General features: G+C 56.4%; 1 protein-coding gene across 2 annotated transcripts; it reads left to right on the forward strand.

The window, feature by feature from the left end:
* The first annotated feature begins 282 nt into the window (after positions 1 to 282).
* On the forward strand, positions 283 to 20,566 carry ZNRF1 (zinc and ring finger 1). 2 transcript variants are annotated; one of them, XM_064723489.1, is made up of 5 exons: positions 283 to 1,185; positions 18,095 to 18,190; positions 18,824 to 18,929; positions 19,022 to 19,112; positions 19,494 to 20,566. In XM_064723489.1, the coding sequence occupies exons 1-4, from the start codon at positions 741 to 743 to the stop codon at positions 19,077 to 19,079; spliced, it is 705 nt and encodes a 234-aa protein (XP_064579559.1). In that variant the 5' UTR covers positions 283 to 740; the 3' UTR covers positions 19,080 to 19,112; positions 19,494 to 20,566. The 2 variants fall into 2 exon arrangements, with proteins under 2 accessions (XP_064579559.1, XP_064579558.1); XM_064723488.1 differs by having other exon boundaries at positions 284 to 1,185; positions 19,261 to 20,566.
* The last annotated feature ends 23 nt before the right edge of the window (positions 20,567 to 20,589 follow it).

Here is a 20,589-nt window from a genome sequence, read left to right on the forward strand (position 1 = left end):
CGGCCCGACGGGGGGGTCCCTGTGCGGGCCCGGCCTGTCCGGAGCGGCTCTGGCCGCAGAGGCCCGAGGGTGGTCGCAGCCCCGCTACAGAGCAAGATGTGTGCGTGGTGTGGGTCGCGGGTTGTGTTCCGCGGGGCAGCGCCCGCTCGTCGGTGCGGCGGCGGCTCCGCGTCCCGCGGCGGCGGCGAGCGCAGCGCCGGGCGGCGGCGGTGCAGGGGTTAAGGGCGGCGGGCCGGGGGGGCCGGGGGCGGGAGCATGCGTGCTGCCGGCCGCTATTGTCTCCGGCGCGGCGCCCAGCACCAGGCGGCGGCCGCAGCGAGGCCGTGCCCGGCGCAGCGCAGCGGAGCGGGGCGCGCCGCCCCCACCGCCCCCGCCGCCCATGGGCCGCAGCTGATCCGCGCCCGGCTCCCGGCCGCGCCCCGGGCACCAGCGAGGCGGGCGGAGCGACCCTGCCGGCGTCCAGCCCCCCCCTCCCCCGCCGCTCCCTCCCCGCTCCGCGGCCCCGGAGCCCTCGGCGGCCTCCGCCGGGGGTGACGGCGGTGGCGGCGGCGGACTCGGGGCGCCCTCGCCCCTGCGGACCCGGCGGGGGGAGGATGCCTGGGGCGGGGATGGGTTTTCGCCCGTAGCTCCCCGCGCCCCCCCGCTTCCTTCCGCCCCCTCTCGCCTCCCAGCGGGGGCGGCGCGGCCCCGTTCCCCGCGGGGGGCTGTCGCTCGGCTCCCTCCGGCCCGGCGGTGCCCACATGGGGGGCAAGCAGAGCACGGCGACCCGCTCGCGGGGCCCCTTCCCGGGGGTGTCGACGGATGACAGCGCCGTGCCGCCGCCGGGAGGAGGGGGGGGGCCGCCCCCCTTCGGCCATTACCGGGCGGGCGGCGGCGGCGGCGCGATGGGGCTGCGCAGCCGCTCCGTCAGCTCGGTGGCCGGCATGGGCATGGACCCGGCGGCGGCCGGCGCCGTCCCCTTCGGGCTGTACGCGGCGGCGGCACGGGCGGCGGGGGAGGCCGAGCGGGCCCCGGGCGGCGGCGGCGGCGGTCCGGGCTCCGACTCCACGTACGCCCATGGCAACGGTTTCCAGGAGACGGGAGGCGGTCACCATAGAGACGGGATGCTGTACCTGGGCGCCAGGGCCTCGCTGGCCGACGCGCTGCCCCTTCACATCGCACCGCGGTGGTTCAGCTCGCACAGCGGTGAGTGCCGGCTCCCCGGAGCCTTCCCCCGGCTTCCCCTCCCTCCCTCCGTGGGTGCTCGGGGGCGGCGGTGGGCGCGGTTCGGCCGGGAAGGGGGAGCTGACCCCCTCTTGGACCCTCATCCCCATCCCCTCCCCAGCACAGACGGGTGGGTGCATGCTGGAGCTGGCATCTGTGTCAAGGTCAAGGGAGGGAAGAGGTTGTGAAGGGAGGAGGCTTTCTGGAAGGGAGGTGTTTTGGCTCTAGGATATGAAGCAGTGGATGTGGCACCCCCACCCCATCCCCCCTTGACCTGGGGAACAGTGGCCTTGAGGGTGCTGTAGCTCAAGACCTTGGGTTTGCAACCAGGTTGAGCGCCTTGTCTCTTTTGAAGGTGTGTGAGGGCTGCCAGTCTGGTGTAGCAATTCATAGCCTTAGAAACTAGGAAAGAAGCAGAGAAAGCCTTTGAAAGCAAGGTGTGGGGATCTTTTTTTTTTTCCCTTTGTTTTGTCTGATAAAGGGCCAGGGAAAGGCCAAAGTGGGTTTTCTCTTTCGAGCCAGCTGGCAGGGTTGTGCTGCTTAGGAGGAAGCAGAGGAGGAACTGCCTGCCTCTCTGACAGGGCTGGGAGGCCAGCTGGGCTCTCTTACAGGAAACGTGTCAGGCTGTGGGAAGGGGCAAGGTTACCCCCTTCACCCTCCTGGCTGGACTCTTCCATGTGTCCTGGTGTCTGGAGAGGAGCTCTCCCTGCAAGCAGGGCTGTGTCACTGACCTAGTTTTGCCTGGGTACAGGGAGCGAGGTGGGAGGTCCTCCCTTCCCCTCCTGGCTGGAGGGGAAGTCATTTCAGGGATGTCTCCTTGTATTTCCTGGAATAGTCTGGGATTTCTCTCCCACCCGTCCCCCTCGCAAATGCTGTGTTCTCCTTGTGTGACGTGGTCTGGGAATTTCATAATATGCCTTGGGACAATGCCTCATTTTCAGGAAGGCCTGACACTGAAGCAGTGGATAAGAACAAAGTGCAAGAAGAGTCTCGTGGGGCCCATTTTCCTACTTCTTGGGAAAAGAAAAAAATCTTGAGATTTTTTTCGCTTTGCTCAGTCTCCAGGGGCTGCTGTTCTCTGTTAGATGGAAGCTGTGTGTCTTGCACTGCATCCCCAAGTCTGATTCCTATTGATCTGGATAAGCCAGGCACTTGCCATGCTCCCTGGCAGATGGAGAGGGCTGGCATGTGGCACCAGAGTTGAGACCAAGTGCTCCTGCAAACTTTCTTGCTCCATGACCTTGCACAGACTGTGCTGCTGCTCTGGTTTCTAAACATAGAGAGAGACATGAAGGCACAGCATCCTTCCAGGTATTCCACATGCCTCTGTGGGAATGAGGGCCAGGGGGGCTTCTGCAGTGCCTGGTGCTCGAGTGAGGAGGGTCTCATTACAGAAACACCCTGCAGCTCACAGTGGTTGGTCAGAGAGTATCAGTTACATTTTAAACTGCAATGCTGAGAGGCAAAAACCTGCTCAGAAAAATAAACCAGCTGCAAAATGGAGTGAGCTGTTTTCCAGCCGCTGGAGTGAGTTAGTGCAGTGCTGCGAAGTTAAACACTGTGTCCTTGAAAGATTGCAGCGTGAGCTGTGGGAAGTGCTGCAAGAACTGGGTTTCTCTGGTGCCTCTTTTGGGGCCCTCTGAGAGCATTTGAGCTGAGCTGAGGCGTGCACGGGCAGCAGCAAGAGCTGTTCACTCTGTACCGAAGCCTCTCCCGGTGGTGGTTCTTCGTTGCTAATTAATAGCAAAAGGAGTGGAGGATGCTTAAAAACCCTTTTGAAAACTTGTCAGAGCTCATTTAACTTTTGCACTCTTCTTCTCTTAGTGTAAGAAGTTAATGAAGGATTTGGAGACTGCAGGGAAGGGGGGAAGTAAGCCACCGCAAGATTGCTGAAATTCCTGTTAATCTCCCGTTGCAGCTGGTTAACCTCCAGCAGGGCAGTCAGGAGCTACTTGTGTCTTCCCCCCTGCCTCCCCATCGACCTGCTCCTCTCATGGTGCTGAGCCACTCCATTAGCCACTGGAAAGTGCTGAAGCAGCAGTGCTCTGGTAAATGGAGAGGAGCTTTGACATTGCTGCGCGTGACTGTCCCTGCTCCCTTGGAGGATGGCTCGAGGGTGGGGATGAGGGGACCCGCCGATGTGCCAAACCCACTCAGCGTGAGGCCTGGGATCCCTGGGATCTGCCTGAGCTGCTGTGCTACTGAGGAGAGGAGAGGAGCCCCCAAACCCTGTGGATAAAAGGGCTGGAGAGTGGATTCTTGCCCTGCCTGCCCCTGTCTGGAGACCTGGATGGTGCTGTTCTCTTGCATTCATGTTTTTCAGGGAGCACTTGGGTTTGGGGGATGAGCTGGGAGCTCAAAGTGCAAGCTGAGCTCTGTGGGGTCCTCAGTGGGACAGGGAGGAGCTCTGACTCGAGGGCAGTGATAAGGTGCTGTTGTTGCAGCAGCGTGCCTGTGATAACGGGAGCACACAGATAGTCTTGGCGCCTCGCTGCTTCCTATGTCTGCCATGCAGAGTTTCTGTGCTGCTTCATGGCTCATCAGGCCCCTCAGCAGGGACCCTGAGGAGTGAGCTGGGGCAGGCTGAGCTCTCTTCCCTGCTTGGTGTCCCTCCTTCCCCTTTCTGCAGCTGAAAGCCTGCAGAAGAGCTAGATGTGCCTGGGGAGGAAGAGAGGAGGATTGTGCTGAGGATTGTACAGAGGGAGGTTGCAAAGTGGTCCCCAAAGCCAGTGAATGCTGCAGCATCACTGTAAGGTGCTGTGTATGAGGCTGGCCAGTGAGAAAAGCCCACTGCTGATTCCCTCTGGGCTCCACTGTGGCTGCTGGGATGCCTGAGTTGGAGGAGCAGTGAGATGCTGATGGCCTCTGGCCTGTCCCAGGATGAGGGCAGGAGAGCTGCTGCTCTTGTGAACAGTGAAGCCTGCATATATCTTCCAAATGGGGTGGGCAGGGAGCTCTGACTCCATTATGGTGGAGCTTGTCCCTTCCTTTGAGTGGACAGCACCTCTGTGGGTGAGTCCTATTTCCTGATGGGGATTTTCCCAATCATTGCCTTACACAAGCAATGTAACTGTTCTAGCACCACCCAGAACTGCTCTGGGATTTCCCTGTCTGCCCAGGGTTTCTGTGATCTGCTTCTTGACCTCCATGACTGGAAAAGACACGTCTTGCACAACTTTGGAATTTGCCTGTAGCACTTGACCCTGCCTTTGTAGGTTTATGACTATTTAGGAGTTCTCAGTAAAGCCAAGGATAGTGAGAAGAAGGGAGAAAAGGGAGATGTGCGGTTTAGTGCTGCATGTCTCCAGCTTCGTGTGGTTCTCTCAGTGTCTCTCATGTTATTCATCAGAGGATCTAAGGGAGTTTGCAGAGGCTGTAAGTAGCTTAAAGTTTATCTGGAAATCCCACTCATCACCCAAAGCCCTTGAGTGAAGCTCTAATAAATCCATATCTCCTTGTCTGCTGGCTAGCCCAAGGAAACGCCTCGCTTATCCTCCTGTGCAGTACCACCAGGAGTGTCACGGGCTTGCTGTGCACTGACAAAGCAAGCTGTTTGTCCTGGATGTTGGTAACACCAGTGTCAGGAGGCTTTCTTTGCCAAATGAGCTGCTGTGTTCTCAGCAGCACTTTCCTGGAGCATGAGGCCCTAGCCTGAGGAAGATGGGAGGGATTTTAGTGCAGAGATGGCAGCTAGGGTGCTGGGCTCAGTCCTTCTCCAGGCACAGTTTGAGAGCAAAAAAGGCTGGAAGTGCTCTTCAATCTGGCTCCAGAGTAACAGGGTGGGAAATAGGGCTTGTTTGTTGGAGGGTGAGCTCAAGGTGTGTGTGCACTCCTGTGTGGGGTTGCTCCAGTCTCTGCAAGCTGGGAACAGGCCTGTCTGTGGTGAACCATTGCTGTGCCCCCACAGCTTTATGCCTGAGCCTTTTCTCGCCGGTGCCTGGCAATCCTTGCTCTTCAGAAAGTCCTGCCATTGAAGTCTCCACCAGAATGAGAAGGCTGAATTGTAGCTTGCTGCCCAGCTGCTCTCAGCCCTGACTGTCCTGCCACCAGTGTCACCAGTGTGTTCTGGCAGCTAACATGGGCCCACTGTGTCCCATGGTGTGTCAGGCACAGCACTGCCAGCTGCTCAAGGGAGGTGATTGTCCTGCTCTGCACTGCTGTGGCCTCACCTCCGGTCTGGTGTGCAGATTTAGGTACCACAATACAAGGATATAAAGCTGTGAGAGGGCATCCAGAAGTGGGACATGAAGATAGTGAAGGGTCTAAAGGGGAAGCCATATGAGGAGCAGCTGAGGTCACTTGGCTTGTTCTGCCTGGAGAAGAGACTGAGGGCAGAGCTCATTGTGGGCTGCAGCTTCCACAGGAGGGATGCTGGAGGGTCAGCACCGATCTCTGCTCTCTGTGACCACTGGCAGGATCCAAGGGAGCATCATGGAGCTGTGCTAATGGAGGTTTACACAGGATGTTAGGAAAAGGTTTTTCCCCAAAGTGTGGTTGGGCAATGGGAGATTCCCTAGGGAAGTGATTGCAGCACCAAATCTGACAGAGCTCAGAAAGTATTTGGGCAATGCTCTCAGGCACATGGTGTGATTCTTGGGGTTGTCCTGTTCAGGGCCAGGAGCTGGACTTGATGATCCTTGTGGTTCCCTTCCAACTGAATCTATGTTTCAACATGCAGACATCATATGTGCCTCCCTCCCCGTTTCCAGGAGCTGGGCCAGGGGAAGGGCACCCCAAGGTCTGCACGAACTTGCCATTCTGAATCTATTTTTGTTAGTGGAAATTTCCAAAGATTACTGTCCTCAAACCATCTTTTTGTGGGTTTGGTGCTGGTTACTGTCTGACAGCCAGGTCAAGCACCTGCATCACTGCCAGACCTGTGGATCATTTGGGAAGTGGGTACTGTAACAGTCCTGGTGACTCCCCACACTGGTGGTGTTCGGCTGTTGGGCTCTCCAGGTCTGGAGGGGATGTGTTTGTGCTTCTGCCTTCTCTGAGCCAGCTGGGCACCATCCACCTGGGATGGGGCAAGAGGCAGAGGCTGCCTTGGAAGATCACAGTGCTGAACACCTGAAGATGGGAGGCTCAGAGGCACTTTAGTGCACACCAGGCTGGAGCTGAGGTTGGAGCGCGTCAACACGGCGTGGTGCGCGCGGGGCCAGCGGTGGCAGCAGTTATCTTCAGGCTCCAGCGAGAGCAAGCTCAGGCTGTCTCTGCTCTGCTTTGCCTCCCCAGTGCCCTCTGAAATCCCAGCTGCTTCCCTCAGGAGCGAGGCACCAATTCCTGTGCGCATTAACTGTGCTCTCTGCTCTATAGACCTGTGCATAAATCAGCACAGGGTAGCTGGGTGCCCTCTCCCTCTTGCGCTCATGTATCTTGTAGAGATGCTGAGGATGATGCTCTCGTGCTCCTGGGCTGACCCACTTCCCAGCCAGGATTGTCTTCCCAGCCTGTGACGTAAGTTTATCCCATGCTGGTTTGTTTTGCTGAGATGTTTGTTCCGGTGACTGGAATAACCGTAAAGGCTTCTCTTATTTATTAATGTGCTATTAAGGCTTCTCTCTCCTCTCTCTCCCGTTCACTGGCCGGAGCATCAATCAGATACAGACATCTTTGGTGGAGGAGCAGTATCAGGCTGGCACCTGGCCAAGGCAGGCGCGCAGAGTCATGGGAAAATGCTGCTAAATGCTGAAAATTAATTTCAAGAGAAGCGCAGGGAGGGAGAAAAGCCCACTTTGGAGGAGGAGAAAAAAAGAAGCTTTTTTTTCCCCCCTCCGATGTAATATCTCATGTGACAGATCAGACAGGCAGCAAAGGGCTCTTCAGATAAATTCCCTTTGCAGGGACCAGTCCTGTGGTGCCCCAAGCAGATGGTGGGCAACCACGAGGTGCATTTTATGGCATCTGCTGCTGGTACACCAAAACCCCAGATGTGCTGAGTACTTGGTTTTGAGTAAATGTGACCTGGCTTTCTCCTGGTTCCCTTGAAAACTGAAATCACAAGGGCTTGGGAGTGATGTGCATGAGCAGCCAAGTGATGCTGTAAAGCAGCAGGCCCTGATGCAGAGCACTTTGCCCACCTGCTTTGGCCTGGCTGTACATCAGGGTACAACAAGCTTCCCCCTGTAGGGGCACCAATTTTTTAATTTCAGATAGAGCAAGACTGGTTAAAGCTGGGCCTTAAGGTTAAAGCTGGGCCTTAAATGTCTTCCCTGCACCAGTTCCGCCAGTTAGGTTTCAAATGGCAGTGAACCCACTGGGGGCTTGAGTCCCCCCAGGGGTGCTCCTGCTGTCCCTTGCAGGTGCTGTGTGCCTGAATGCTTTTGCTGAGTGCTCTGTGATGGGAGGCTGCTGAAGGTGCAGCTTCAGGAAGCTCTGCTGCCTGGGGCCTCTTCTCGTGCTGCTGCACAGCGTTTCCGTGGGCAGAGCCCGCTGCTGGCAGGTTTCCTGCCCTGCTGGGCTGCAGCCGGGGGAGGGCACTGCCTGTGCTGGGGGACAGGCTCTGCTTCTCTCTTGTCCTGGTTTAACTTTGCAGCCCGCTGCAGGTCCCTAGAATCTGGGATTTGAGGAAGGTGGAAGGAAAGGCCTGAAAAGCAGCAGGCAGATCTTCATGGCTGATTTCTGTGCTGCTGGCAGGGGGTTTCATACATTGGTGCTGCCTGCTGTGGTCCCTGTGCCTCCAGGTTTGTGCCATGTGCCACCAGCTGAACCCAAGCAGATGCATCACTCAGACCCAGTGTGGGTCTGTGGGCAGCTGGGGGTGTCCATCCAGGGTGTGTTTTGCCACTGGGGATGGTACCTCACCACTGGAGAGGCTGTGCTGCACCTCTGAGGTGAAGCTGACCCTTCTCTCCCCTCCTTCCCTATAGGCCAGAGCTGGCCAGCATCTGCACCAGGCTGACCCTGGTGGTGTCATGGGCTCAATGAGTTTGGGCAATTTGTGACTCCCTGTGCTCATGCACACTCATGTAGCTGTGGGGTTCCCATCAGTGGCATGAAATTAGACTATGAGCCTTGGAACAGTCTTGTGGCACTTTGCAGAGAAGCAGAAAGATGCTGTAGAAATATTTACCTTTTGCTAGTTTCAGCAACCCTAGCAGAAATTTCCCAGGGTTGTATATTCCCTGTTAGCACCCTTGGTTAATTGAGTTTATGTCAAGTTATGGCCACAGATCCAGAGAGACTGTCACCTGCCAGGCACAGGAGAGGGGCTGGGACAGGTCCTGGTGAGGGATGCACAGCAGTGCAGATGAAGAATGGAACTGAATGCTGCTCAGAGCAGTTTCCTGGCCCAAGCAGGCAGGACAGCGTGACAACAGTGGGTATTTTTAGAGGCCAGCTGCCTGCAACACAAGAGGGGAAAAGCAGCAGTCAGGCAGGAGAACTCAGTGATGCTGACCCTGTCCCATGTCCCTGCCCAGCATTTTATGTCCTTCCTGGATGAGACCACTGGCATTTCCATGTCCTCTGTGTCTCTTTGCTTATTGCTGCCTTCTTTTTTCTCCCCCTGGCTTTCACCATGGCTCTGAGTTTCTGTGATCACAGCTCAGTGATTTGAGAGTGGTGCCAGGGGCTCTGCTCTTCACATCTTGGATGGTTTCATTACAGCTTGGGGGATTGTTTTTTGGAGAAGCCTTTGTCACCAGTGAGGGGAAAAGCTGCACTTTCTCCTGCAGCTGGGGTAATTGCAGTCATTCATTTGGGAGCTCTTTTTACAAGGTGATGGAGCTGCACTTCATCAGAAGCGCTGCAGGGGAATTAGATCCACCTTTCAATCCATGCATCCAAGGCCTGGACATGTGTAGCCGGGGAAAAGGAGGTGAGGTTGGCTCTAGGCAGATGCCCAAGTTATTGTCTGCAGGGAGGTCGAGTCAGTCTGAGCTGAGATCAGTTTTGGAGCCAAACCTCAGGTAAGCTGGTGCTGAGCAGGACAGGCTGAGGCTGAGCACCCTGCCTTGGCTGCCTTGGCGTTTCAGCTCATCCCCAGTCAGATCTTGCTGCTTTGAAACTAATGTCCATTTGCTTATTTATTGTGCCCGATTTCACAGCCCTTGAAATCTGCTATTTGCCTGGATGTTACCCTTCTGAGGGTTTTTTAGATGCCTTTGATTTCTTTTTGCTCCCTGTAGACAGGTACAAAGCAGGTGGCACCCTGCACCCAGTCCTGGGTGAATGTTTCATGGGAAGATGCTGCTTCACAAGGCCCTGCCTGGCTCTGGAAGTGGGGTTACACTCTGCTCCTCTGGCTGTTGCCTTTTGTGATGGGGAAGAGAGAACTTCAAACCCCACAGCTGTCTGGGATTTTTGTCATCTGCAGCGCCACTGTCTCCTTCTGCAGAAGGAGCCCTTTTCACGTTGGAGGTTGGCACATGTTGAAGCACAAGGACAGAAAAGGTGGGGCACCTGGGCAGGGTTGTTCCTGCCTGTGGCACAGTGTGCAGCCCCTCCTGCCCCCTCCAGCAGGATCCAGTGTGGGCAGACCCTGCCATTCTTGAGGGGCCCATTGCTCTGAGATGCTGTGCTTTGTGTTTTGGAGGGCTGCAGAAAGCTGGCTCTGTCTGCCAGCCTCCTCCATGCTGCAAAGGCAGCTGGGAAGCTCTGGAGTGGGGTATCCCCATCCTCAGCATAGATCTCCCTCCCAAATCCCTGGTCTTTGGCTGTCAAAGCAGTGCTCATGCTGCCTGTCTGGGTGCTGTGGAGAATCCCTCCCCTTCTGCACCAAGTACAACAGACAAGGGTGATCACCCCGAGCTTTGCAGCTGCTTTTTCCCCTTGCTGCTGTCCTGGTAGCTGGGGCATTCACTGGGTGTGCCTCAGCACGCACAGCCTCTCCTGGGGAGCAGGGAGATGCTCTGTGCCATGCAGCCTTTCCTCCATGTGAGGGGCAGGTGAGGTCAGGGCTTCCTCTGCAGCATGCTCCTCACTAAGATTTTTTTTTTCCAGTAGTGGAAAAATTTCAATGTTTTTTTGTCTTTCTGCAGAAATAACCACTGTGAACTGTCCACAAGTGTTCCCTAGCCATGCACTCTTGTGGGTGGGTGCAGCTCTGTGTGTCTTTTATGCTCTGATTGCTGCCCACTACATAAAAATTGCCCTTTCTCCACCCCAAAAAAGCAATGTGTCATTCTTTTCATGCCCCCCAAGGGTTGGGGATGTTGCACTGATGGACAACAGCTGCCTCAGTGATCCTGCCACCATGGCCCAGGCACAAGGACACCCTCCATGGTGCTCTTTATGCAGTGCTGCTGTGGAATGCCTGGGGAGGAGGTGTCCCAGGAGCTGTTTGGGATCACCCCTGGCAGGAAGGGGTACCTGGGTGCCATCAGTGCTTGGCCATACTCCCAGCATCACAAAGCTAGGGCATGTCATCGTGTGCCTTTGGAGTGTCCCATCATCCTCCCACGAGATCATCTGAAGATGAGGCATGATGAACCTCGGCAGCATCAGAGCACAGGTTTCCTGCTTTGGGAAAACCCAGGGGTCAGGAAGCAAATCACCCCGTGGAGTCAGATCCAGCTGGGTTTGGGAGTGGCTCAGGTCAGCCTTTGGTGCTTCAACCTTTCCAGAAGTGGGAATTCCTCTGGCAGCTCCTCAGTGCTGGAGCCTGGCGCTGGGGACTCCGTGGGTGCCTCCCCAGCGGATGTCTTAGTCAGAAATGACTCACCCCACAGTCCCCACGTGACACTGCCTTGCTGCTCCCTCCCAGCCTTGCCAAGCCAAAGTGCCACATTCTGCCCCTTCCTGCTCTGGTTCCCAAATTGCTGCATCCCAGTGTGCTGCCAGAGAGCTCCTTCATTTCAGCACTGGGACCCCTCACACCCTGCTGGCTCTGTGCACCTTGCCAATGATGGCTGCCCTCAGCAGGGCCTCGGCTGGGCCTCCTCCTTCCTATGAGAAACACGTGGGAGGAAAAAAGCAGGCACTCAGGCAAACACTTTGGAAATTCCCAGGTGTGCCTGCAGGATCCGTGTCCGCTCTGGGCAGTGGATTTGAGCACCTGAGCGTCCCTTGAGAGGCGTGGAGGCAGCACCAGAGCATCCCTGCAGTTCTCCTGAGCCATGCCATGGCCCCAGAGCTGTTTTGTGACTAGCAGGAGCCCTGGGCAGGTTGTAACTTGGTAAATGTGAGCCCTGCAGCCCGACAGCAGGAGTTGGAGGTGTTAATGCCTTTGCTGGGCTATCACCCAGGACCCCTCTGCTTAACTTTGCTCTTCTCTGGGGTGCTAAAATTAGCTTTGGGCTACACATACTTATGAAACCTGTTCCCAGCAGCTGGGGGAGTGTTTCTGCAGTAAACTAGGACTTGCCAGAAGACAGGGTGACCCTGAGAAGTTGCCTTTTTCATCCAGACTGGGGGAACTGATCCTGCAGTATAGCCTGAGCTATATGAGGGAGGTGATCTCTGTCTTTAGCTCAGGTACTTCTGCTCAAAAATTGCAATTGCAACCACGAAAGGGTCACCATTCAAACAATGTCAGGCAAGGAGGGTACTTGGTGTCTGAACATCCAGTGACCATATAACCAGGCCCCTTTGTTTTGTAAGGCTTTGGTGTGTCCATCTGCTGAGAATCAATAGCTTTGGGTGCTCTGGAGCAAATATTCCTGCGGGGTTCCCTCTCCTGTGTCTCCTGCTCCTTTGCAACTCTCCAGCTTTCCTCAGCCCCAGAATTGCAATCTGTTCTCCTTCTTCCCATCCTCCCCCACCACCTCCATAAGAACCCAACTGGCTAAAAAAGAAATAGCTTTGCCTCCTGGCTTGCAGCAAGCTAGCACTGGGTTTCTGTGATGTGTCACCCAGCCCCTCTGCTCTGTGTCCTGCATCTCTCTGACCCCAGTGATTTCCCTGCATCCCACCTGAAGCACTAATGCCATGTCCTTGCTGCTACATCTCTGTGGCTTGAGTCAGGTGGGAGCGGACAGAGGTGTCCCCAGAACACAATGCCTGGAGCATTAGGATTGTGCTGCCCTTGGCCAGCCTGGTGTTCCATGGCACATCCCTGCCACCCTTGGCTGGTGTGTGGCTGACCTGACAGCAGACAGCTGCCACCTGTGGCCTTTGCCAGGGGCTACTGCACACCAGGAACAGCTTTTCTTAGACCTTGGAAAACCTGGCCTTGCACTGAAGTAGCTTCTTTTTGGGGTGCTGCTTTCATATGACAAACATTTCTTTTCTCCCTTCCCAGCAAGCTGAGCTGACTCAATCACCAGGGAAGTGTGGGGTGGGATGGGGATGGAGCAAGACCATCCCTCTGCCAAGGCAGCAGAAATGGTTGAGTTTCTTTCCAAGCACTGCCATCCAGAGATGTGCCATCCAAATGGTTGAGTTTCTTTCCAAGCCACATCCCCTGCTTGGCTGATCATCTGGAGCTGGTTCACTGGCATCCCCCAGCCCTGCCTCCTTCCACCCCCAGGAAGGTGTGATATCTTATTTCCACCCTGGGCCCATCCTTTGTGCTCTCCAGCCTCTCTGCAGCCTTGAATGAGGAGGAAGGACGCTCCCTTTTCAAAGCTGGCAAATGAGGCAGCTTAAGTGCTTTACTCCTTCCTGCCTACGTGTCCCTGCTCGTGTCAGCCCTTGTGCTGCACAATAGCCCAGCATGGTGGAGCTCACCCAGTGCCTTGAGTCCTGCTGGGGCAGCAGGGCTGCCTTGGACCTTGGCTCCTGCCTCTGCCCCTGCAGCTGATGCCAATTCCTTCTGCAGGGGAGGTGGATCCTGGCTGGTTCTGCTGGGTGCCCTGCAGGCACTTGGTGCTGCCTCCTGCATGGCTGAGGCTGGCAGAGCATCACTTCCATGGTGGCTTCCACTCGTGAGGGGACACTCATGGTGCCAGTCTCTGCTGTGCCCCAGTGCTGGGAACGTGCTCTGTGCATCCCTGTGCCATCTCCAGTGTGCTGCTCTGTGACCGTCACTTCAAAAAAATGAGGCTGCTTTAAACCCAAAGGGAATTAATTTTCTAGGAGATGTGGGGTCTGAATATCTTGGCTCTTCAGATTTCCTTCACTTGGCTGGCACAGAGGATAACTCCTCCCTGATCCTTTCTTCCCTCCTGTGGCTGTGCTGGAGTCCTCAAGGGGTAAAGAAAGGGGGAGGACTTGGAACCCCTGTGCCTCACCCAACCCCACATGCTTTGGACTTTCAGTCTTTCCCTCCTCCTCAATCATTAGCCTAGGATTTTCCCACATGATCCATGTATTCCAGCTTCCACATGGTGCTGGTTCAGCTGGCAGTGTTAGGGAAGCCTGGTGGAAGGTGGGATGCTCATGGTTTACTCAGCAAGGAGGAAGCAAGGACTCCATGCTTGGGCCAAATATTCCCTGGTTTTATCTCATGTTTGGATGCATCCTCACCTGGTCTAAGCCAGCTCCCTTGGCTGAGAGCCCAGGATGCTCTCTGGAGACATGGAGATGGGCTGTGCAGCTGAGGTTTCCAAATCTTCCATGATCATCAGGCAGCCTGGAGCTTACCAAGCTCCCTGGCTCTCCAGGTGTCCTGTGGGGTGCTGGGCACCAGGGAAGGGATCCCTCCTGGGTCAGGCATATTTTGGGGAGTTTGTGTTGCTGCCTCCACTCCCAGGGCTCCTGGTTTATCTCATGGCAGTAGTGGGAGACTGGGCAACCAGGATCCAGTTGGTGAATGCTGTGTGGGCTGTTGTGCCTGGGCTGCTGCTTCCTCCTGCCTTCAGGGCACATCATCCCCACTAGTGTCCTCCTCCTGCTGCTGGAGGTGCTGTGCAGTAGAAAAGCTGCTGCTCTCCATGTCAGCCACCTGCCAGTGACACAGCCACACGGTGTCCTCCTGCCAGGGCTGCTCCTGATGGCACCATGGCCAGAAGCCATCTGCCTGGAGGCACCCCCAGCAGGAGGAGGGTTTGGCAGGTGAAGGTAGACATGGCACATGCCACTCCCTGGGAGATGGGACAGGCTGGCAGCTCCTGTGGACGTGGTCTCACTCCCCCAAAGGGAGCAGCCACTTCTCCTCTCAGGACACAGTGTGTTTGACCCTGTTGTACTGCTCAGTAGGCACAAGTGATGGGAATTTCCTATCCCAGCTCCAGAATCAGCTCTGTTTGGGATACTTAGAAATGAGTTGAAAAAGTGTCTCAATCCTGCCACCATCACTAAAATCCTTGCAGTTCTATGACAGTGCTTTTGGCACTGTGAGGGTTAACCACCAGGCTTTTTCAGCATTCATAGCACGGGGTGGAGATTTTCAGAGGTTCCCAGCTCTACTGTGCCCAACTCTCTAAAATTAACCATGTAACCTTCCTAAAAATACTCAGAGGGTAGCAGCCTCTGGAGAGCACCAACGCCACTTGCTCCTGGTTTCTAGACCAAGCCATTGGAGAGATTAGATCACCTGCCAGCCTGTCTCACAGCCCTGCAAAGCCCTTGGCTTTCTCAAAGTCTCCTGCAAGGTACAAGAGGCCAGGTCTCGACCTGAACCTGCCTTTCCAAGGCAGCCCCCTTCCTGCAGCACCCTCCTCTTCTTCCCTTGCTGTTGTTGGGAGCTGCTACCTGCCCACACATTTCTGCATGAGGTGACAGTGCCAGCTTCAGGTTTAATGTGCCGTGGGCTGGAGCATCACCAGCTGCACCAGATGCCTTGAGAGGGGGGAAGTGTCCATGGCCTTTCCCTGGAGCAACCCCCGGGCCTCCCATGGGTGTGGGAGGCCCAGGCAAGGAGGAATAGCTGGGCCCTTCCTCTCTTTTTTTTTTAAGGCATGTGGGAGGAGGACATAAAGGGCTTGAGGAGGAGGGAGGGAGCTGAATTTTCCATGAGCAGCTGTCAAAATGTAATCTCCTGCGTTGCTCCGGCTGGCAGCTTAGGCAGGATAAATTAACGGGGATTTCGGGGAATGTGGAAAATACCATGGCCTGGAGGGGGCTGGCCATGTGGAGAGCAGCTCTTTCATCCTCAGGACAGGCTTCTGCCTGAACTGTAAAGGGATTCCAAGGCACCGGGCTTGGTGCCTGCTGCTGCCTGGTGCTGGCTGTCCTTGGCCTCACTGCTTCTCTGCTTATCACCTTCACCCAAAGGTCACCTGGAGGAGGGGTGGGGAGTTCACCTCTGCCTCCCCTTCCCCACTGGTGATGGGCTCCTGTGCCTGCCATGGAGGGGAACACAAGCAGTTGCTTTTGCAATGTCAAGTATTTGTGCCAACAGCTGGGGTGCAGGGCAGCCCCCCGCCCTGGGGGCCTTTCCACACCAGCTCCTCTCTCCTGCTCAAACTTGGGAATTTATGAACTGCATATTCATCTTTCCTTTTTTTCCCCCGCTCCATCTTGTGAAATGCAGAGCCAGAAAAGTGTGTGTGTGCTTCTGCACTTGGCTCAGCCCCCAGACCTGTCTGGCTGGAGGATGCCACATACGTGCTGGGGCTTGAGCCTGGGCCCCTCTGTCTGCCCAATGTCCCCACGTCCTTGCCACGGGGCTGTGGCGGTGTCAGGAGTCCCAGTGCCCCAGCCAGCTGCCCAGGGAGCAGTGAGGAGCATGAGGAGTGTTCATGCCAGCTATTTATAACCATGCTAAAGCTATCCCAGCTAGCAAATAGGCCTGGAGATACAGCAACAGCCGCTCACTGAGCCTGCAGAGGACCCTGCTCGTTGCCTGGCCCTGCTGCTTTGCTGGCAGCCATGCCCTGGCAGCCTCAGACCAGGCAGTTTCATCTGGGGCCTTTTCCCTTTACATTGGTTGCACGTCTCATAGGATCCCTTCGGGTGCTGCCAGAGCTGGCAGATCTGGGACAGCTGTTTAAAATAACACATTGGCACAGAAAAGGGGGGACCAGAGGAAACGAGGTCTGCCCACACACAGCTCAGGGAACAGTACTGAACCTCTACAAATGCCGTGCCCTGACACAGAGGTTGCAGACAAAATGCCTTTCCCAAAGGGAGCCCTTCGCAGCCGTTCCAGGGAGGTGCTGCTGGAAGCAGTGCCCGGAGCTCCCGGCAGGACCGGTGCCGGTGGCGCTGGCAGCCCCTCCGTGCCAGGCAGGAGCAGTTCAGGCGGGGACAGGGCCAGGCCCAGGCGGGCTGCCAGGGGAGAGGGGCACCGGGAGGGTGTCTGGCAAGGGGAGGCCGGCTGGGTCTTGCAGCAGGCAGCCTGGGAGGCCATCTGAGCTATCCACGCTATAAATACACCGGGCGGGTAAACACTTGGGAGGAGGAAAAAACCAACGACTTCAGCTAATGGGCACGGCTGCCACAAGGTATAAATCGGTCAGGAGTAAAATTAGGCTGGAGAGGAGGAGGCAGATCGGTGCTGCTGCCCACGAGGCCCTGGCTGCAGCGCTGCCCTATCGCCTGGGGCTTGGTGCAATTGGGGCTGGACTCAGAGCAGACACTCTGTGGCTCAGCCAGGCTGGGCAGGGATCTGTTCCCAGGGTGGCAATGCTGCAGCCAGCAGGACACCCCACTGGAGGACTGCTGGGCTTGAGGCTTCTTCTTTTAGCAGGTCCTTTTAGAGCCAATCCCATACCATCCATAGTGCTCATCCTTGCTGCACCCTCCTGGGAAATAACAACACTCTGGAGGGGCAGGATCCAAGGACCTGGGAAGTGAACTGTATTTATCACTGCTGCTAATGAGCACTGGAGTGTTGAGAAGTTACAGGGGCTGTTGCACAGCAGAGGACTGAGCTGCCTCTCCTTAAAGCCACCCTGTACTTTGTCTCTTACAAGAAGCAAAAAAAAAGAAAATGCCCTGTCCACATCCACATGGTGGCAAACAAGAACCTGATTCATCCTTAGATAATTTGTGTACATTCTTTTTCTTTTCATTCCTGAGCAGCCTTTGCATATATATGAAGAAAGCTCTTAAGCAGCACTGCAGTCAAACCTGATCTGCTTTTAGAAGGCAGATCCTTAAATTACCCTCTCCCTCTCTGCAGGCAGGGAATTGCTGGATATTCTGGTGCAAACCCGTGGTGGTGGCACGCGCGTGTTCGGCTCGAGCTGCGCTGCTCTGCTGGGCAGTGACAAACCTCATGGCCCTGAGCAGGCTGCAGTGGGAGGGCAGGGAGTCCCAGAGGGGTGACCTACAGGGCTGCTTGGGGTTCTGCTCCTTGTGAGTTTACAAGGGGCTTACAAACTGCATTTGGACAGCCTCGCTCAGTGGGGCTGGGGGTGGTGCCGTGGTGGTCTGCATGGCTCGAGCAGGTGTGACCCTGGTGTGGCACCCTGGCACCACCCCAAGCAAGGTCACAGAGCAGATCTGGGCGTCCCATCCAGCTTCATCCAAGAGCCCAAATCACCAGGCAGGGCCAAGGTCAAGCTGGTTCATCAGCCTGCAGTCCCCCTGCTTCTGGGGAGGCAGGCTGGCATCAGAGGGGTGAGCACCCACTTCACTTCTGTGAAAAGCTGGACAAAGCAGCCATTTGTGTTTGAGGTTCCAATCTGCCAGTCCTGTGCTGCAGCCATAGAAAAAAACTCCTTCCTTGCAGCTTTTCTGGCTCAGCCATGTGGTGCTGAGCTCTGGCAGCAGGGACAGCGCTGTCCAGGCACAGGGACGTGCCCAGGCACTGCCCGTGGCTCGGTGCTGCGTGCCCCAGGCTGCTGCTCGCCCTTTAAGGCCTGGCAGCAGCTGATGGCCACGTGTGCAGTGCCTTGGCACGCTGTCCGTGCCCTCTGCGCGGCGGGCACAGGGACGGCCAGCGCACCAGCTCGGCGGCTGTCCCTGTTCGGTGGCTGTCCCCACGCTGGCGGCTGCTGGTGGCCGGCGCAGGATGAGCGGGTGCCCAGCGGGTGCTGTGTGGGGTGAGGGTCACCATGCAGGCAGCAGGTGAGGGGCTGCCCGCTGCCGTGCCCCCCATGGCCCCAGGGATTCCCCGGGATGCAGGGTGGATGACTCCTGCTGCCCTCGCTAAGGGCTCGTCTCTCTGCTCTCCTTCCAGGTTTCAAGTGCCCCATTTGCTCCAAATCTGTGGCTTCTGACGAGATGGAAATGCACTTTATCATGTGTCTGAGCAAACCTCGCCTCTCCTACAACGGTAAGGGCCAGGCTGTGTGGGGGACACGGCGTCTTGCCACCCTGGGAGGCTCTGGGTGGCTGAAGAGCCGTTTGCTGCGGGCAGGCGGCTTGGCTGGGCTTCCCAAAGGGGCTGTGCTCCGGCAGGATGGTGCTGCTCCACTCTGCTCCCCTGTCGTGGCTCAAGCCTGCTCCTTTTGCTTTTGGGCTCCTTTGTAACAGCCCCCTACCCCGAGGGGGCCCCCTCCCCTCCCCGTGGTGCCAGAGGGAGCTCTGCTGGCACGTGTCCTCCTGGGCTGTCCCCCAAAGGGTCACTGCCTTCCTCCCCTCCTTGCTGGCCTTGAGCACTGGGCTGCAAGCTCCAGCTCCAGCAACTCCCACCTCTCTCCTGACCACTAGTGTGGGAGTGATGCTCACCCCCCACTGGTTGGTGATTTTTGGAAGCCAGGATAAGGGTTGTGTTCACTCCAGATGCCCCAGACTCATGTCCCCACTGTGGCTCCACAGGAGCCTCCTGCCAGTGTTTCCCAGCACTGTTGCCATTCCACCCCATCCCCGCTGCCCCCGCAGCAGTGACCCTGGGCTCTGCTCCATCCCAGGGAGGGGAGTGCTCTGGTGGTCCCTCTCTCACTGCTGCCCTGTCCTCCCCTCGCAGATGACGTGCTGACCAAGGACGCCGGCGAGTGCGTGATCTGCCTGGAGGAGCTGCTGCAGGGGGACACGATAGCCAGGCTGCCCTGCCTCTGCATTTATCACAAAAGGTACCATGAGGGGACAGCCAAGCGGTGGCAAGGGGACAGGCAGGGACACCTGAGGCTCAGCAGCATGCTGGTAACACACTCTACTCTTGCAGCTGTATAGACTCATGGTTTGAAGTGAACAGATCTTGCCCAGAGCATCCTTCTGATTGACCCGCCGAGCGTGCTTGCTGACTTCTCTCTAAGGTGAGCCTGTGGTGGGCTGCTCAGAAGGGACATTCCCATGGTGGCTTTAAATCCAGGGCTGGAAGTGGAGGACAGGGTGGGACAGGGTGGGACGTAACAGCCAGGGCTCCTGCTCCTCACCCGGGACGGTCTCTCTCTGCCTTTGCAGGGCACCTTGCTATACCTGCTGTACCTCCTCTCCCCGTCCCCCCTGCCCCGCCTGGAGTTTTGGGCTGACTTTAAATTCCTCGAGAAGACAAAAATAAAACCCAGAAACTTGAATCCACTTGGGACAACGGCGCAGTTTTTATTTTATTTTATTATTTTTATTTGTTCTGTTGTTTTTCTGCTTTTTGTTTTGTTTTTTTGTTTTGGTTTTTTTTTTTAATTTTAATTTAAAAGACTTAAAACAAAAAGAAACATCCAGGAGACGACAGTGTGAGAAAAGCGGAGCGACCTGCTCTCCCCTCCACAGCCGCTGGTCACCAGGAGAGCTCTGCCTGCCAGGGAGGCCCCGGGGACGCCCTCGGCCGAAACCCTGCCATGATGTTTGGCTTTTGTCCCCGAACCGAACGGGGAAAGCTGCCGGGGGACAGCCGGCCAAACGGAGCACGCGGCATTTCTCACCGGCAACCCCCCGCCTCCCACCCGGACTCGCCCGGGGGCTCTGCTCGGTTTTTTTGCACTGACTAAACGGGAAATTCCTCCTCTCTCCTATCTCCCTTTTGGAGATCTCCACCCCGGGCCCCGGCAGCGTTGAGATGGGGACTCTGCCCCACGCCGGGAGCGGGGACACTGCTCCCCCCTGCTGAGTCGCAGGGGTCCGTCTTTCAAGTGTTTACAATGAGAAAAAAAAAAGGAAAAAAAGGATAAAAAAAAGAAGAAAAAAAGAGAAAACGGACAAAAAAAAAAACAAACAACAAACCACAACTGAAGCTTCGTGTTGACTGGCGTGTTCTTCAATTTGAGCTTCCCTGCCCCGGTGATGTTTACAGACTGGTCACTCTTTAACTCAGCTATAACCACTCAGAGACTGGAGAGCTGCAGCATCCCCGCCGCCCCTCCTGTGCCCCCTCGCCGGGCTCCTCTTGCCAAAACTGCCTCCCCTTTTCTTTTCCATCGGCTTTGAGTTGGACCCTTTTGAGGAGGGTATGGGGAAGGCCCCAGCGGCCCCCTGGATGCTCCCAGCCACCCCGAGTCGCAGGGGTGGCTTTGCTGGAGGTGCCAAGACGGTGTCATTTCATGGCAGTGACCCCCTCGCCCATCCCCGTCCCCTCCTGGCGCGGCGGGCGCGTTTTCGTTGGTGAGACCTCCCCTGCCGGTGGCCGTGCCCCTGCGGGAAACCTTTCTGTATTTATATATTAAAAAAAAAAATGGGGGAAAAAAAGAGTTCAGAGCTTGGGGGGAGCTTCCTTCATTAGTCAAGGTGTTTTGATATGGTATTAAAACAATGTTCAATAAAACATTCACTGTTATTTTATTTCACTGGCTTTCTTGG

The sequence above is a fragment of the Zonotrichia leucophrys genome, chromosome 11, assembly GCF_028769735.1.
Source record: "Zonotrichia leucophrys gambelii isolate GWCS_2022_RI chromosome 11, RI_Zleu_2.0, whole genome shotgun sequence".
NCBI classification, from domain to species: Eukaryota; Metazoa; Chordata; class Aves; order Passeriformes; family Passerellidae; genus Zonotrichia; species Zonotrichia leucophrys.